Below are 18576 nucleotides of genomic sequence, written 5' to 3'. Positions count from 1 at the left end.
CTCCCTGGTGATGACCCCTTCTTTCCATTGGGTGTAAGCCTCCTTTTTAGCAAGGAGACATTCCCGGATGCTTTTGGTGAGCTACGGAGGCTTGTGTGCTCTCCTGCTCCCTTTGATCCTCGTTGGGATTACCTTCCTTTGGGCTTGGAGGATCATCTTTTTAAGGAGTGACCACTCACCTTGGACACCTGGCTCCCCTCCCCTCTGGGATCTCAGCCCTTCTCCAACTATCCTCCTTAGCTTGTTGAAGTTTGCTCTCTTAAAATCTAGGGCCACTGCCTTACTGCTTGCCTTTGCCACCTTGCGCCGGATGGTGAATTCCAGCAGGCGATGATCGCTGTCGCCCACGTCGTCGAGCACCCACAGCCCTCTCACCAGGTCATCACCCGTGGTCAGCACTAGGTCCAACAAGGCGTCCCCCCTGGTGGGGCTGTGCACCTCCTGGGTTAGATGGAGGTCCTGCACTCTGTCTAAGAACTTACGTGAACGATCTGACCTGGCTGACTGCTCTTCCCAGCAGATGTCCAGGAAGTTCAGGTCCCCCATGATTCATCCATAGCCTTCACTATCTCTGTGAGCTGACCCAAGAAATCCTGGTCAAGCTCCTCTGCCTGGTTGGGAGGTCTGTAGTAGACTCCCACCATTAAGTCTCTTTCCCCTTGACTGTCTTGTACCCTAACCCAAAGCACTTCAGAGTGCCCCTCCCCTGACTCCTTACTAATTGACGAGGATGTGTATTCCTCCTTAATATAGAGAGCCATGCCCCCACCTCTCTTTCCTATCCTGTCCCTCCTGTACAGCCTATAGCCCTTGACATTCTTGGTCCAATAAAAGATATCACCCTAAGAAATCCTTGCCTTTCACATAATTTATGGACCATCATGGCTACAACATCACTCTTGTACTGTAATAAAACAGTGGAACAGTATTTTTTCTGAAGTCACAACTCGTAAAGCAAAACAGAAAACGAATGAGAGAGAGTGGGCATGCGCAAGCACTGTACCTAACACTGCCTTGATTCTGAAGGAAGTCATCTAATCTGGGTCCATTTCTTCCCAAAGGATCATCAGGAACCATGAATATGTCCCCAACAAACGTGTACTGCAGCAATCTGCAACATTAAGTAGTTATGAAAAAAAACTATCAGAACAAGTAAGTCTTTTTCCCCTCACCAGTATGTGGAATGAACTATACTTAATTTTTTTAGCAGGACTCAAAACTGTCTGATGTTGAGAACATCTGTTGTAGCTATAAGCAGTACTCACTGCCAAACTAGTTAATAGCTAACTAGAGAGACAGGACATTTCCACTATACTCAGGGATACTGAATTTCTTGAACTATGAGGTTTGGGCCACTGCAAAACAAGGTTCTGAAAACAGAGGAAGTGCAATGGGGCTGGTGAGAAAGGATAAGAAAAGTGGAAATGTTTGTTCAGAAAATTTCCTCCACAGAAGAGTTGGTCCAAGACCTGCATATTGCAATTGGCTACATAACCAATTGTGATCAGAGCAGCACCACAAGGACATACAAAGTACAGACAAGCCCCATGATTTGAATCTACAGCAAATTTGCACATCAAAGAGAGACAGTAGCTTCGGCTGCATGAATACATTTGTCTACCCATTCACACAAGCCTGGAAAAGAGTCATGGAAGAAAACTACTGCAGCAACAGAAGCATCTCCATTATTCAGATGCTGTAATTGTTTTAGTCTTTTGTTCTTTGAAGATGATATAGGGGTGGTTCAAAGTGTTTTGGAAGCCAGCTGTGGTCTTTCCATTGACTTCTGTGGGCTTGAGATCAGACCCTAAGCAAAAGGAGAGGAATTGCTCTTTTACTTTAAGTTAAAAGCAAGCCATCTGATTTTAAATACCAAAATTTAATTTGGTTTCTGAAGTTAGGTAAACGTGGTTTCTTCATGTAAAATGTGGAAGTATACTGCACCCATAATAGTGCATTTCCCTTCTTGTATACATATTAGTAATTGGAACAATTTAGCCAGTTCAGTAGAAAAAACACCTGACAACCACATCACATATTCAAAGAGCATACTACTGTAAAGCCTGAGAAAACACTGTACATTAAATGCTGGACTTAATACATGATCATCTAGCTTTCTCTATTTTTCTTTATGAAAATGGAGTCAGGTAACTGAAATTACTAAAATGGTTATTTACAATAAGTTGTGTCACTATAAGATTAGACTACTACAGTGGATTCTAAGGACTAGGTCTCAAATATCCATAAACCAAAGTTACTGTGGTACAGTGGCTGCTTGCTTGGTAAGTAAGGTCCCACCTACCACATTACATTTAAGGTGCGATTAACCAGTCAATCATGCTTTAAGTTGTGACCCAGACACACATGTTAATGGCATGATAAAAGCAAGCAATAAGCCACAAAGATAGTCCATGTTTTTTGTAGAATAACTTTGTGGTTTTTTCTTATCGCACCATTGGCCAGGTGCTTCCCTGCAAGCCCTACAGCTGATGGGGCTCATAGCAGAGCCCGGGTTCCAGATACTGTCCCCGCTGCAAGACTCATCAGCTGCAGAGCTCGCAGCAGCGGGAGCTGGTGAAGAGGGAGACCAGCATCACAATCCCAAGCTCCCCTTGCACAGGCAATATGGCACAATTGGATCTGATACTCAAACCTACAATCATGCCTCCTGCCATGCATGTGTGACATGGCAGGAGGCATGATTGTGGATTGAACATCATATCTTATTATGCCTTTACCTAAATGTCTAGAGGGGCCCTAAGTTTCTTATAGCAAGCATGAGATCAGGGGTGTGGGACCCTTGCTGCTTGTCTCTGTATGGAATTCAAAAGTTGTTGCTTTCTAAAGCCTCAAAGTAGCAAAGGATCTACTGATCAGACAGACTAGTTCATTCTGTGCCATAAAGCCAAGATGAGATTAATAGAAATATTTGAGTCATATACCCAGTAAGGCTTCAATAGGAGTGGTTTACTGGTGGGATGGTCTATGCAGCTTTGTAATTTGCACCCTTGTCATTTCCAACCAAGTCAGCATAATAATCAGGGCTCTCTACAATAGGTGAGGGGGTTATATTATATGGCACTGCCACACTAATGATCTGGGGAATCTCCACAGCTTATTAATTCTGGTTCATCTGACAGAACTGCTGTATCTTTAAGTTGTTCTGTCCTATTCAAGCAGAAGCTCCTTAACACAATGGATGGCACAAGGTAGCTCATCTCCAAGGAGCGTTTTTGGCATGGTGTTTTGCTTGAATGGAAATTCCAAAGACTAGAAGCTATAAGATTCAGGACACCTCTAACACAGGAACTGCAACTCATATACATATACTTAAGCTAGCTTTAAATTACTTTGGCTACTGAGAGCAAAGTGGCAATAGGAGCATGAAGGTCTGTGCAGACTACAAGATCTATTGAATAAACTGGGTAACTAACTCTTTGGAGACCAACATGGGCTAATCATCCATGCTGCCACAAATATACTGTCATCAGCATGCCCCTCACTAGTTTAAAACAGGCCCAGATGTGTCTATGACATTCAGTCGTATCCAGAGGGAGCAGAAAACAAACAAACAAAACAGAAAAACCTCGAGGGACTACAAGGAAGCTTGGCGAGGGAGAAGAGCAAAGAAGTACAATTTCATCAGAGATAGATCCAATTTAAGAATCCTGAAAAAGAGAAACAGGCTGTATAGTGTAGATAGATGCTGTAATTTGGGAAACAGAGGAAGCGGAAGGAGGTTGGGAAATAGTTATGTGAAGGTGGGAGAGAATTTCTTCACTCTTAACCATTTCTACCCTAAACCTAAGAGAATATTCAAAAGCAGTAAGGGGAAAAAAAAGTCAAGAAAATACAAACATTAATTAAAATTTGTGTAGCGGCATATTTGTCATGCTAGGTAAAGCGATAATTATTAAAATGATAATGGTTTTGATACCCTTACAAAGCTGCTATAGATTTCCTTCAGCTGTCATGTGCCCCTGAGTTTATGGTTGACCTTTTCAGAGTACCAAAAGATCTCATCTCTGATAGCCATTGTGCTTAATCTACTTGGAGGCCCACGGTTACAGCACTGGATTCAGAGTCTAAGGCAACTGGGCTACAAGACCCCATTTCCAGGAAGGGCTACCTAATTGTCTACACCCAGCAAGTATGTCAGAAGGGTCAAAGGTTCTCTTAAAAAAAATGCTTCAACATTATGCTAATGGCACTTGGCATGTATGGATAGGCAACCTTGCTATATGTGTGCAAATCCAAGTAATTACCTTCTTTGAATAATCTCTCTCCAGGAAAGTGATTCCGTCACAAATTCTCTGAAGTTATCATTAGTAACAATAATCCCTCCAGTTTTATCAGCAAGATGCAGCAAAAATCTACAACATTTGTTTCAAAGACAGTTAAAATCTTTTGCCTCAGTTGAAGACATTTACATCACCTAGAAAACCACCACTACAGCCTTAAGAAGAACTCCATTAGCAAGGATACTCAGAGAAGCCAGCTGACTACCCCCGACTAAAAATGATACTCAGATACCACATGCATTTTGCAACTGCACTGCTTATTCAAGCAATACCCAAGAACCACCATGGAAACAATTCAAACTTCAGTCTACAGAACTCTAATATCTTCTGCCCTAGCGTTCTTAAATAGAGAGATCCAGGGTTTAAAGAAAAAACTAAAAATGTAATGCATTTTCACGTTCACACATTTACTCCTAGTTATTAGTTGATACAGCCGTATGTCCAATCAAAAAAGTAAGGCATATTAAGTGCAAGAATATCTCTTCTCCCGAGAACGGGAATGCTTACTAGTTTAAAGGGAGAGGGATGCAAATAGCAGCCAGCTGGCAAATGACAACTTCAGAGCGGCAGCTGCTTTACCTTTGCCAAATTTAGCAATAGCTGCCCTCCTAAAAGAGCTTTTTCTAGTATGCTTTTCTCACTGGGAAATTTAAGACTGGGAGAATTCAGCAATAATATACACTATTCTTTTAAATAAAGTAGACTCCCTGCTTGCAATGGGGAAAACACTTGAAAGTTATTCTCAAGTGTTACAACTGAAGATCTGTACTTGAAATAACTATGCTGTTTTTATTAATATATATAAATGAACAGAGCTATCAGCAAAGCTCCAGACATATGCATCAAAGCTCTATGACTCAATGAGTTAAGTTAGTAAGGTAACAGTATGTGATTTAAGCAAATGTTGGGGTTTTTTTTGTTTTTTTTGTTTTTTTTATAGTTTAGAGTGTTTTCAGAAGGATCTATGTCCATGTTATAAAAAAAGTTACGAACATAAAACAAACCAACCATGTCTACACAAGGATGAACAATGACTTAAATTATATTATATTAGAAAGTTACAAAAATACATATACAACGAAAACTTCTCATTTTCCTGACAGTCTGAAAGCAGACGACATAAGGAAGTGACAGTGACAGCTGTACAAATGATAATCTCCGATATCAGATGCACATTTTTAGCATCACATTTCTACAAATATGGAGCACATCCAATATCTATTAAGTGGGTGCCTGGCTCTCTCTAGGCAAGTTAAAATTTACCTCATAATAGGATTCATGATATTTGACCTAGTAATATTCACTGTTAGACTTTTAACCTGTATCTTCCATACCTGTCATCGTGAGCAGCAATTCTTGCTCCCAATACCACCCTTGCAGGAGTTAAAGACAATATTCCAATATCCTGAAGCTCAGTTAAGAAATGCTGCTCTGTTAAAAAATTAAATGAACATTTAGTTTTAAAAAGACAAGATTTTCTTAATTTTACTGTTTCCATTTCCTTAACTGTAAAGTGAGAATACTGCTCATCTTCTAGAGCAGAACTTTCATAGTTTCTAGGGTCGGAAGGGACCTGAGCAGATCATCTAGTCCGACCCCCTGCCATGGCAGGAAATAACACTGGGGTCAAATGACCCCAGCAAAATGTTCATCTAACCTCCTCTTAAAAACCCCCAGGGTAGGAGCCAGCACCACTTCTCTTGGAAGTTGGTTCCAGATCCTAGCCGCCCTGACCGTGAAGTAGTGCTTCCTGATATCTAGCCTAAACCTGCCCTCTGCCAGCTTGTGACCGTTATTCCTGGTCACTCCTGGCAGTGCACAGGGGAATAGTGACTCCCCCAATGCCCGCTGATCCCCCCTGACTAGTTTATAACAGTGGGTAACCTTTGGCTCTATCTTGCGGATGTGGAGCTTCAGCTGACAGGAGGGCTTCAGCGGTGCGTGCAGAGATGCGCATTGGCATCCTAGTGCCCACCCTCCTCTTACCCGGAGCAAGACATTTTGACCTGCAAGGTTGGTTAATAGGACAACTGAGCTCAGACCAGCAGATAAATTTAAGTTTGAAACTATGGAAAGGAAACAGAATAAAAAAGTTTAAGAGGTTGGAAAACAGTAGAAGAGGAGAAAAAGCAATTGTTTAGAAGAAGACCTAAAATATTTAAGGCCTTGCCTTAAATGGGAATTAACAGGGTAAAATCCCAGGACATGGCATATTCTAGTTTTCCCATGAGTTTACAGATCATGCTGAAAACAAGACATCCCAGTAGTTTAACTGACTTGCTACATCATATGGAAAAAAACAAGCAAACTAGAAAACGCCTTGCACTTACAAGGATTTTCTCCCCCTTGGCTAACTCGTTCAAGTTAAAAATATTTGTTTTACGGAAGATGCATCTTAAATATCAGGTCTTTAAACAGTGGATCTTTAAACAGTGTTCAAACCTAGAGGAGTTTCTTAAAATGAAAGGACACCCAAACTTTTCTGTAAGGTGAGTAGTCATGATGAATTATTCCAATCCAAACATGATACTTAGCTGCCTTTTCCTGTAACGTCCAATTAGACTTTGTCAAATAATTTGACTGAATTCAGAGAAATGTAAAAATAGTTATTTCAAAGCTATTTATTTACCAATATAACTTTCATGGCCAAGGTCCCAGATATTTAGAGCTGAACTTGGAAGTGGTTCATTAAACTGAAGTCAAAAGGCAAGAAAACAGGAAACTTTGCCTCACCTGTAATAGAAGGATCACGTCTTGTTCTCCACTGTGGAACAAACACAGTAATGCTTCGGTGACCACGTTTCCAAAAGTAATCTACAGCAATTGCAATTCCTCGACAGGAGAAGAATTTATTTAGACCATGACTATTAAAAAAAGAAAAAAAAAAAAAGAAGTTGAAATAGGTGCAAGTACAGTAGGGCAAATAAGGACACAGAAGTGATTTACAGGATCAAGGTATAAGATATAGCAACTTCATTTCACATTTTACACCAAAGGAGTAGATGCTTATTGCTCTAGTTGCACAGAATGCATTCCATAACCAGGAGTATTTTAGTAGAAAGTAGATATATTGCTCCTTTCCCCTCTCCCCAGGAAGGCAGGTGAACAGTGTCTAGCCTGAATGAAGTTCTGTAGGTAGAACTACCTGTTACTTGCAGATAGGGACTTTTTCTCTTTCTAAAGAGTCCACCATGAAAACTTCCCAAGTTGAAACACCATTTATTTAATTGGTCATTTTAACCTACATTTAAGATTCAACTAAAATGAATTTTGAACTTTTGTGCTGTAAAGAAACTGTCCCTTCTCACCAATTGGTACAAAAAAGTTGTCTTGGTAGGGTGCATCTCAGGGTACTGGAAGTGAGGGTACCAAGTTTGGGACATAGAAGGACCCCAATCCCTTCTCTCACTATAATTTTGGGGCCAATACTTTCTGGGAATTAGCTGAATAGTGCAATGCCTCTGAATCTAGGCCATCTTCTCAAAACATAGAATAAAAATGTTAACTTCTTAATTTTGTGATTTAGCCAAATGACATTAATAAAATGAAAACAAGTCAAGACCGTCAGGAACTAATCCATTTGTAGTCTCTGTGTTAGACATACCAAAGACTGAAGTTTTGCTGTGCAGTAGTAAACACTGTACCCAGATGCCAAGAACTGAATGTCACAAAACAGGGCAAAAGAGACTTTGGGGAAAAAGAGTGGGGGAGGGTAAAAGTCTGACACTTTCCTACCTAAAACAAAAACTTTAAAAGTTTATTAAGGAGGACTATAGCTGGTGTTGATTTAAAATAATTCATTATTTCAAATGCATTTCTATATATTAAAAACCACATTTACAGGAAAAAAGACAAACATTTAGCTAGTATAGAAAAAGAACATGTTTGCACAGCACATTTCCTGATAAAAACGAGAAAAGTTTCAAGACGTAAGGTTTTTCTGATGGTAACTTTTATGCGACCACTTGTATGGTTGAGAGAGATGTTAAACAAGCTTTCAGGCACAATGTGCCCTTCTGCAGAAGAGGGAGAGAAGCAGATACAGACTAAGATAAATACCAGATGAAGTAATACCTTGTGATTAAATCCATATGTAACTGTAAAGTCCATTTACATATGGACTTAATCATATTTACTCAATCCTATAATAATGGGAGTGATTACTGCACAAATATTTAATTCAGTACAAACTTAAAGGCTTGCTTTTCAGAAACAGTAAAGAAGGTATGTTTGAGATGCTCTGGAATTTGCATTCTAGAAGTACAATTGATTGGCCTACAGTATGATCAGTGTGTCAAATATTATATCTTTTCTCTAAAGTAGACATGACCAAAAAGCAGAGTCCCTCACTCTCCTAGGAGGGTTAAAGATGGCACAAGGCAAGTCAAGAACCTAAGCAAGGGCTGGGTGTTTTCTCAGCACACTGTAAATGAGGGTAGAAGCCAGAGGGACACGAGGGGGGGGCGGGATCAGGATGGGGATGGGAAAGGGTTGTTAGAAATACAAGTAAAAAGAAGGGAGCAGAGATGGGGGTGCCTCTAAAAACCATATTTCCAATGTATAAAAATCTCTCATAAGATATGAGATTGCAGTAAAAATGAGGGTACAACCTTGTAAAAAAGAAGGTTACATGCTGGTTTAGTAACACATTTAAAGCATCTTGGTCAGAAAGTTATTTTCAATTGCAATTTTCTCTTTTTCACTTTTTTGTAATCAAGAGTTTGCAGCTGACTGAACAGGAGACAGCAAGTATCACTGAAGAAGCATGTGGAGAACACGCCAAGGTTATGGTGCTATATGGAAGTAAAATTTTACGTAACTTCTCAGATTGGTAAAATATTTCCTCATTTATACAATCTATTTTGAGTGTTTTTTCAAAGTTTTTAAACCCAGCGCAGTACACTCAGCTTTTTCCCCCCCCCCTTAAGTGTTCAATATATTTATGCCTGCTGCAATGCAATGCATTTGGACAGAATTGAGCTCCAATACTTGAGCTCAATTGTGTAAAAGTCCATTCTCTTCTGTCAACATCTTCTACATTAATAAAAAAAGTTAGTAGGTAAAGAGGATGTGGTGCATTTGTTAGTTTCTACATAACCCCAGCAATTTGCATTTCTTTTCCATTTATACTAGTTTGGGAAATCAGTCTAAAAAGCTCAGACTAAATTATGACTCATAGTTGTGACTTGCATTTTTACATCACTATTTTCTAAACAACAAAATCTGAACAGTGAGGAAATAAGTTCATTTTAAAAACTATTTACTGTAACAAAGCAGCACTGTATTTTTAGTCAAGTACTGTCAGTTATGGATCATTTAAGGTTTTCCCCATAAAAACCAACCAGAAATCACAACAGTCAAATGACAGGAGTACTTCAATCCTGAAATGCAAAGCTTCGTACCTAAATTCATGCTTCAGAAGTACAGCGCTAACGTTTCAAAACCTCAGAAAGTTAGAACAATGGTTAACAAATTTTCATTTTTACTTAATAATAGTCACCCCTGAGAGTTATACAAAATATCTGAAGGATTCTTAGACTATTTTTATAAAAGAGAAGGTCATAAATCAAATAAGCATGGCATTTTATTGACAATTCATGAGCCACTTGGGAATACTCAATAAGCAAAGAAACTGATTTTCTGGGATATTTATTTATTTGAGGCCGTTCAAGTTGATTTTGGGCTCAGCCTCCATTGCTTCAAGCAATTTCATGAAAGTATTATTAAATCTTTGCTGTCAAACAGCCACCAGAAGTAAAGCCTGTTCTGCTCAAAGAAGCACACAGGGGCACTTCTAGCATCATTATCTACAAAAAGTAAGTTAAAGGCTTCCAGTGAAACAGATACAGGCTTCAAGTGCCTATATAAAGTTGGATTATACTGAGGAAGCAGCTTTTTTAGAAATAACTCTGAAAGCAGAGTGTTTTTTGATTTGGTAATGTATCTGCAGATGAAATATGAAGATAGCAGTCAAAACTGCAATCATTTCCATGTCTGTTGACCATCACCAATACACAGAGGAGAAGTAGGGGGAGGGGGAGGTGAGAAATCAATCAAGTAGATGGAGGAAAAGATTAAAACTTTAGCTTAGAGGTGGGGCTCTCAACCTCTTTTGGACTTGAGGCATCCTTCCTTAACTTTTGTGAACTGAGTGGCACCCTTAATGATGACTTATAGAGCTAACTTCTTTGCAGAGGGACTGGGTGGTAGGGATGAGGGATTGGCCGGGCAGGGTGTCAAGCCTGCACTTGCACTTACCTGTTCATCTCCTGTGACTGCAAAGAATCTGCAGAAAGGATCTGGTGGCACCCCAGGATGGAGTGGATTAGCTGTGCATGCTGCACACAGCACAGGGTGTACGCTGCATGTGCCACCATGCTGGCCCCACATGCAGTATGTGGGGCCAGGGCTAGCACATGGGGCTGGTCCAGAGACCCACAGGCTGGATCTGGCTTGCGGACCATGCTTGACCCCTGGTTTACCCTACAGATACAGTGTCAAGTAATGCAATACTACCCGCTTGAATGAGAGAGACATACTTAAAACTGTCTAAATTGCCACATAAAGACAATTAGACTCAATTTCATTTCAGACAATACTTCCTGCTTCAGAATTAAGGCAGCATTTAAAAAATGCCTGGTCTATTTTAGAGGACTTGAGGTAGGAATTCCTCCTGCCTAAACCACTGGGTATAAGTTATTCCCAAAAACTTGCTTTAAAGTTTAACAATATTAAGAGGTTTCTTTACTGTCACTGCAAAGAAACTTTGCAAGCACTGCAGAAAATAAAATTCTTGGTAGCATCCCTGATATGTTATTCCCACTGTTCTTAATATTAGCAAGCGGAGCAGCAGGAAGATCAACTAATCTACTCCTGGAAGACGCATCACATAGATAAAGGTTGGGGTTGGTTTTTTTAAAGTCGTCAGTTTGCTATTGCTCTTGCAGGATCATACTTTCATATTTCAAGGTTGTAAGCAACTCCAAAACAAATAACCACTCTACCTCTAACACATTTCCCTTTCAACTGCTGAGTTTGCAAGTAAAACAGATGAATTCCCTTGGGTTGATCACCCACAGCTATTAATTCAGAGTTTTGATGATTAGAAGTAAAGCTGCAGAAAACGAAGTAAAGTGGTTACTGTTTGTCTTTTAGGTATAGAATATTTCTTGGAAGCCTGGGTCAATTGTTTTTGCTACAAAAAGCTACAAATGTTAGAACTTTGGTGGGGCCTTATCAGCTGCCATGGGAAACAGAAAGGCAAGAGACATTTTAACTTAAGCCGTAAACTAACTAAAGTCAATAAAACAGGTTTTTTAGCCTGTCCATTTAACTAACAGAATTTGGCTCTTACATGTTCTAATATCGGCCCATGCAATATGAGCAGTAGTGGAATTAAAGGACGTGTCAAAAGCCCAAATTTAGCTTTATCCATAAGAATGTGTAAAAATAGAAAAAACATCTAATGTTAACTAGAATAAAGGAAAAACATTTTTGTACATTTTGTGCACTTCAAATTTTGCTACTTTCACTTATCTTTGTGTCTTCTTTTGAAGAACAACCAGAAATGGAAGACTCATTGCAGGTCTGCATTTGCCTAGACTAATAGGGCTCCAGGCAAACTGACTATACCCCCTTTTTTATTTTATTTCTTTTTTTAAGACATGATAGTATGACCCAAGAAGCATAAATATTGGCTGGCAACTTAAGAGCAGGTGTAGGAAACTGAACATTTTATTCTACAGTTGCGGGTGATCTTTAACTATAAAGGTACTTTATAAAAATATTTTCATAGTTCAGGCATTAAAATAAAATAGTAGATAATGCAGTCTCCAGAGAACTTGTTCATAACTTCTTTATAATTTCAAGCATGCAGTTTTATTAAGGTATAAAACCAGACAATGATACATGATGATTACAGGGTTCCCTTTCTGAATTTTGGGAATACCTGAGCTTAGCCAGACTTCATTTTTGAAAGCTACTTGATAAAGATGTTGTTATAGGACTTAAATTCCATTTTAACTTTGCACCTTGTCTTCATAAAGAATTTCATATCTCCCAACAGCCTATTAAGTTTTTGTTTTATACACTATGAAGAACCATCGTTTTCTTCTTAAAAGAAGATATATTCTTATGAAAATATGAAGAGAACTATTTCTCTGGTCATTTACATTTGCTTTTATTAATGTTTCTAGAAATGCATCTAAAATTGGGGAAATTCAAAGCCAATCTACTGAATGCATGCAAGACTCAAGACCCACTTTCCTGCAGGGTATAAAATCCAAATTAAGAATATCACAGAACAGCATTTAAAACTTATCAAAAATAACTAGATAAAGAGGTTTTGGCTTACAAAAGTGTTTAACTAGAATACCTATTTTAATCAAATTCCTAAAAAAAGTCACCACCACATACTAGAGAGAATTATTTAGCAGATAAAGTACAAATAACTTATAAAACATATGCATATCTTCTGTAAACTGCTACAATCATAAGAAAAGCTACTGTTTTATCCTGTATGGATCCTTATGCTACCCAAATCAGCACATACTTAGAGTCCTGAAGAGAACTTTTATAGCACAAACCACCTTGTGAACTGTAAGTGAAACAGCGTATTGTGAACAAGTCAAAACCAAAACATAAGGCAGACCATGGAGAGTATAGTAAATTGCAGTTCCTCATACAGTTTATGTGGACAAAGTAATTTTGTGGTAGCCACCTAATTTCCAAATGACAGACCTCTTTACCCCTTGATCAAAATAATCCACCTACAAGAAGACTTGCTAGAAAGCTGTGGGAATAGCAGATAATAAGGGTGCACCGATAATGAGGAAGGCAGTGACCGCCTTATTCCCAAGCTGGTTGCCCCCCTTTGCCACGGCTCTTACCTGTAGCCCTGCTCCCATCTCGGGTGGATGGCGTGGACCCTCGTGCGGGCAATGGTGCTGGGCACTTTCGGAGCCTCGGAACATGCTGATGACTCAGTGCCAATGGGGTCTGTGCAGCTGAGCTCTCATGGCAACAGGGAGCAGCCGCTTTTGCGAAGGAGCCTGGTGCCTGGCAGAGCAGAATGTCCCTTGCATGGAACCTTGCCCTGCCCACCAGCAGTCCAACACTGCCACGACAGCCCTGGCACTCAGGCCCCTGCTGCATGTGCAGTTGCTACGGCGGCAGCAGCAGCAGCAGGAGGAGCTGGTAACAGTTCCTTTGTTGCTGAGCACAGTGCCCCATGACCACTCTCCAGCACGCTCTCCGCTGCCTCGCTGGGACCTGTAGTCTGCCATGGGCTTGAGCCATCGGCACAGCACGGGAACCAGATTACACTTGCCAGCATGCCCCAGGCACGCAGCCATAGCTATCAGCTACAATGACCAAAAAAAGCCAACAGCCGATAATGTCATTTCTCTTTTTGATCGGTGCCGATCCGATAGCCAACTGATATATCCTACTTCTGATTACCTGAAGGCTAGTTAACAAAGGCTTATAAATACAATTAAAAACAAGAAAAAGAATGATGCAAGTTAGCGTTCTCCTCTTCCCCATTTCTCTTGAAAAAATTCACCAAGTTTTTATAAAGGGAAGAAGTGCAAACTAGCTATACTTACGAAATTGCAATGTTGCTTCCATCTATAATCATATGTTTTAAATTCAGTCTTCCAGGTTCATTTTTCAACTCCAGTCTATATGGCTTTTTCAGAGACTCCAAAAATCTTTGAACCCCAGTAACTGAGGGATCAGCGTGATGACTGCATGCTCCCACTGCCTTCCAGTCTGGAACTGGATGATGTACTTGGGGTAGACAATCAGAAGTTGGAGGAGGAAGTTCAAGCAGCCTTGTGTTTTGAGAAGAGTATTGGTTAATGAGTGTGAACTGAGAAGTGCTGCATGGTGCTGGCTGATTTTCATGAACAGGTTGATTATTCTGTGCAGACCCTACAGATTTTTGCTGACAACCTGCAGATTCAGTCTGCATTGGTGTTTGCTGCTGGCTCGAGCTCCCTCTTGCTATGAAGTCACCATCTTTTAGCACCCCATCTTTCATCAACTCTACAGTGTTAGATGCTACAGTGTTTGAAGGTAGTAAACCATCGGTTTCTATATCACTTGTCCTTGAGCCATGATGTTCATCAGAATTAAAGCCCTTCTGTTTACAACATTCTGTTGAAGTTTTACTGGAAGGAACTGCAGTTTTGTTTTTACAGTCTGACATGCACCATTTGGCTTCTGCATTGACCTGTACATGTGGCAAGTCTGCTACTTTCTGCTTTACATTTTTTGGCTCCTTCAAAATATGACTGGGTTTAGGACGATTTTTACTGCTGAAAATTGCTCCCTCTTTTGCAGTGTGTGAATGATTTGCACTACCTCCTGGGCACACACTTGTGCATCTTGATATTTGAGGTGACTTTTCCATTTCCTTCTGAAACTTTTCATTTTCCTTTTCAATTTCTTGCAGGAGTATTAATGGTTCCGTTAATTGTCCCAGTTCATCAATAACTTGCTCTACAATTTTTTGGGAATAGCCCATGGTTTTGAAAAAGTTTACAAGAATCTTATATTCCATTTCCTCATCACCTTCTTTGCAGCTTGGATCATCTGATTCAGTGCAGCTATCAGATATCAGATCAATAACTACATCCTCATCAGGAAGATCACTGCATGGTATAGGCTTGCCCTCCTGATTACTTTCTAATGAAAACTGTTTCTTAGGAAGCCTTTCCTCAGCATCTGAAGACCTCCTTTTACATGACTGTCTCTCTTTGGAAACAGATGTCTCCAATGCAGTCACACCATTTATAGGAACAAAACACCTTCCTTGTGCATCAGAAAGCACCGTGTCCATTTGCTTTGTCAGCTCTGTTACTGGGGTTCCAGCATTATTTCTTGCTTCCTCCTGAACTGTTTTTCCATCTCTACTTTTTACAGTTATTTTAGGGGCTTTGTTCTGTAAAACCTCTTCTGTGGTTTCAGAATCTGTAAGGTCTATCACATTGCCCTCTTCACAACATTTGCTTTGTGTAAGACTCAAAAGATCTCTTTTTAATGAGCTAGGCAAAATTAACAAGTCAATTGTATATTTATCTGCATGTGCTTCCACAAATTGTTTAAATTCTTTTTTTACCTCCGATTCTCTGTCACTTAATAAGCTTTCGTTGGTTTCAAAAAGCTTCACAAATTGCTGAATGTGACTTCTAGCCATAACAACAGCTTCTGTACTACCCTTAATACTAAGTAATCCTATTTCCAACACTGTTATATCAGCACAGGTATCTTGAATAAGATAGTTAAGAAACAGGCTATGTGCACCAACAAAAATACAATGCATGTCCTTTGGATAATGTTCCTTTTCTTCTAGTTCAGGTTCACAGAGTCCCTTAATATACTCCTATGATGAGAGAGAAAGAGAAAGGAAGATAATATAATGAACTTGCTACAAATCAAGAAGTGTATATACAATGTGAATATATTTGTTCCTGTTTGAAACTATGCTAAACATGTTCAACAACAGAAACACTCAGTTTATAGTGAAAAATGTATGAAGATGTAAACTAACAACATTCTAGATACCATAATCAAGATACATTTCAAATAGCCATTAATGATTCCCAGGCAAATAGCCTAAAAGTATAGAGAGAGTTTCAAAGAATTTTGTTTACATTTGAAGGCAACAGTCTAGTTTTAAAGTCAAAGGTAGTTTTGCTCCAACCGCGACAGTTGTAATTTATTTTGCATTCCATAAAAGTGGAATACCATACTGGATGGCAAAGCAAGCTTTTACGCATACATGTATGGTATGGATATGAAGGTTTCTAGACCTGCCTCAGGACAGTTTCATAATTTCTGTAGGGTCAAAATCCCCAAAACTTTAGGGTCAGATCCTGAAATCTACACCAAGGTAAAAAAATGTATATATGAATCTAAAAATGTAATTAAGTCATTTTGTCTTGCGATATAGAAAACACCCATTTGGATCAGGTTTGAAAGAGAACCTGATTTCCTGGAATAGAAACTCCTTTGTTTTTATTATGCTTTGTGCGGTACAGCTATTTCTTATGTTTTCAGTATTGCTAAAGTCGGCAATGTTTACTAGCCTTAAAGAGGCATTACCATAAATACAAATAGGAAAAATGTTACTAGTCATTCTGGTTAGAGAAGCCATGCCCTGCTAATGAATTCACAGCGTCATTAGGCAATGTTGTATAAACTAGTTTGCATAAAGAAGTTGTCAAATTCATGAAGGCAACTTCCCTATAAAGCTTGGCAAAGATTTCTTAGATTACCTTTTATTGGAGCAAATGCTTCATTGGGATAGTTAGACAAACCTTCAACTGCAGGCTATTTTTAATCAGGTCACCTCTGTATGTCTTGCATTTGAGAGCTTGCCTATCCCAACTATGCAGTTGGTCCAATACTATAAAAGATAACACCCTAAGAAAACTTTGTATAATCCCTGGACCATCATGGCTATAACATCATTCTAATACTACATATAATTCTTAATACCAAATTAGGTACATCTGGGAAACGTAGTGTTGCAGTGGTTCAACATAACTGCGCCCCAAGCAATGTTCCCTCTAAGGAGTAGTGGTCCGTGAGCGTGCTGCCTTGGTCCGGGACACTTATTGAAGGGGGTAGGGGCCAGGGGGCTGGAGCTGAGAGGCTGGAAGCTGGAGCTGGGGCCAAGAGGCTGACGGACGATGGCTGGAGCTAGGGCAGGCTCTGGGGAAGTGCTCCGCTTTCCTGCATCAGGGCCAGGGCGCGGAGCACTTCCCCGGAGCTGGCAGAGCCCATGCCAGCCCCCCACCTTAGCCTCCATCACTGCCTTGCCTCACCTTGGGGAGGAGCTGCTGCCTTCCCTGAGTAAGGCTCCACTGGCTCCAGGACACTGCGGGACACAACTCGAGGCCATGCAGGGGAGTGGAGCAGTGTCCTGGAGCTAGCAGAGCCCATGCCAGGCGCCCGCCTCAGCCTCTCCTGGCACGCAGCCTTGGAAAAGGCTGTGCGCGGCCATGTTTTTTTTTTTTTTTTTTGTGCGCGGCCATGCATGCGCGCACCTTAGAGGGAACCTTGGCCCTAACAGTGTCTACTGAAAACGAAGTTCTGCAAAAATATGATTCTGAAGACATGGGTATTTAGCAGGAAATAAAACTGATCAACAAAACTCCAGAACCAACCTTTTCCCTCCACCTCAAAACAGGGTAAACAAGGAAAATATATTTATTTCTCTAAACACATTTCTGTTGTTACATTTCTAGACATTACCTGCACCAACATCAAACCTTCAAGGTTAGATCATTTGGCTGTTACCAGAAAGTATTGGATTAGCATTCTGCAGCTTTACCAGTACTGATAATTTTACAAAATACTTTATAATTTTGATTTGGAATGTTCTAAAAGAAGTAAATATTCAACCAGATGTGCTCTTTTTGCTGATCTGCTTGGATAATATATATGTTTCTTTTTAAAAAAAAACTAAAATTAAATGTTATGAATAGACAATGCAACAAGACCTGTTACCATATTTGATTTGCATCAATGTAGCTTTAAGAACTGGCTATTGCAAGAGTATGAACTGGTACAGTAGCAATAACTGAAATCACTCTTTTCTGGCGTGTGAAATAAGGTTCTACAAGAACAGTAAGAACATGGAAAACAAGTATTCAGAACATGGGAACTTTCTTTTATTAAACACCACAAAAGCTTTCTGATACGAATTTATTGCTTGTGAATGAGAAAGCTGAAATCTAAAGTCCTCTATTACAGGACATGCAGACTAAGTCAATGGCAATGGTTAGTGAATATTCTACAAGCCATGACCAGCACAGGCTTCCCTCCCTATTATATCAGGCCATGGAGGCCCATTCAAATACTTGGACTCCCTACTGTGACAGCCAACAGTGCTGTCAAATATTAAGTGCCATGCAGGTCATCAGCAATAACCTTTGTTACCCTTCTGGACTGGATCTAAATTAGTGACCTAAAAATGAAAGGTTCTACTGTCCATTTCCTGTCTTTTAGGTCTTCCAAAAGACAAACAGTAGTTTCCAGGTAAGTTATTTTAAGGATATTGTAGAGGATGTTGATAGGCAAAAATTTTAGCTCTCTTCTTTATACAAGGTTTGTGAATTATTAGTAATACTTTAATTTGTTGTCTGTTGGATGCGTTTTCTTTCACTGAGATACTTTATTGAACACTTGGGGCAATTATTCAAGTTGTCATAGATTATTTACCTTGTGGGAATTGGTAATATTTGTTCCTTTACTTATCATAACC

At 39.8% G+C, this 18576-nt stretch overlaps 1 protein-coding gene across 2 annotated transcripts in view; it reads right to left on the bottom strand.

The window, feature by feature from the left end:
- Positions 1-18576, bottom strand: part of N4BP1 (NEDD4 binding protein 1) — a 26034-nt gene that overhangs the window by 2083 nt on the left and 5375 nt on the right. For both annotated transcript variants that reach the window (XR_002101245.1, XM_019535762.1), the window contains exons 2-6: positions 13907-15687; positions 7035-7165; positions 5636-5732; positions 4266-4373; positions 1004-1111 (exon numbers count right to left, since the gene is read on the bottom strand). Coding sequence is in view for 1 of the 2 variants with exons in the window: in XM_019535762.1 (XP_019391307.1) it covers positions 1004-1111; positions 4266-4373; positions 5636-5732; positions 7035-7165; positions 13907-15687 (2225 nt within the window). In the remaining variant the exon portion in view is untranslated. The remainder of the gene's footprint in view (positions 1-1003; positions 1112-4265; positions 4374-5635; positions 5733-7034; positions 7166-13906; positions 15688-18576) is intronic.

Source organism: Crocodylus porosus, unplaced genomic scaffold (assembly GCF_001723895.1).
Source record: "Crocodylus porosus isolate Cpor-Errol unplaced genomic scaffold, CroPor_comp1, whole genome shotgun sequence".
Classification (NCBI taxonomy): domain Eukaryota; kingdom Metazoa; phylum Chordata; order Crocodylia; family Crocodylidae; genus Crocodylus; species Crocodylus porosus.
The sequence above is the reverse complement of the archived record's forward strand: the minus strand, read 5'-3'. Positions and strand labels throughout refer to the sequence as shown.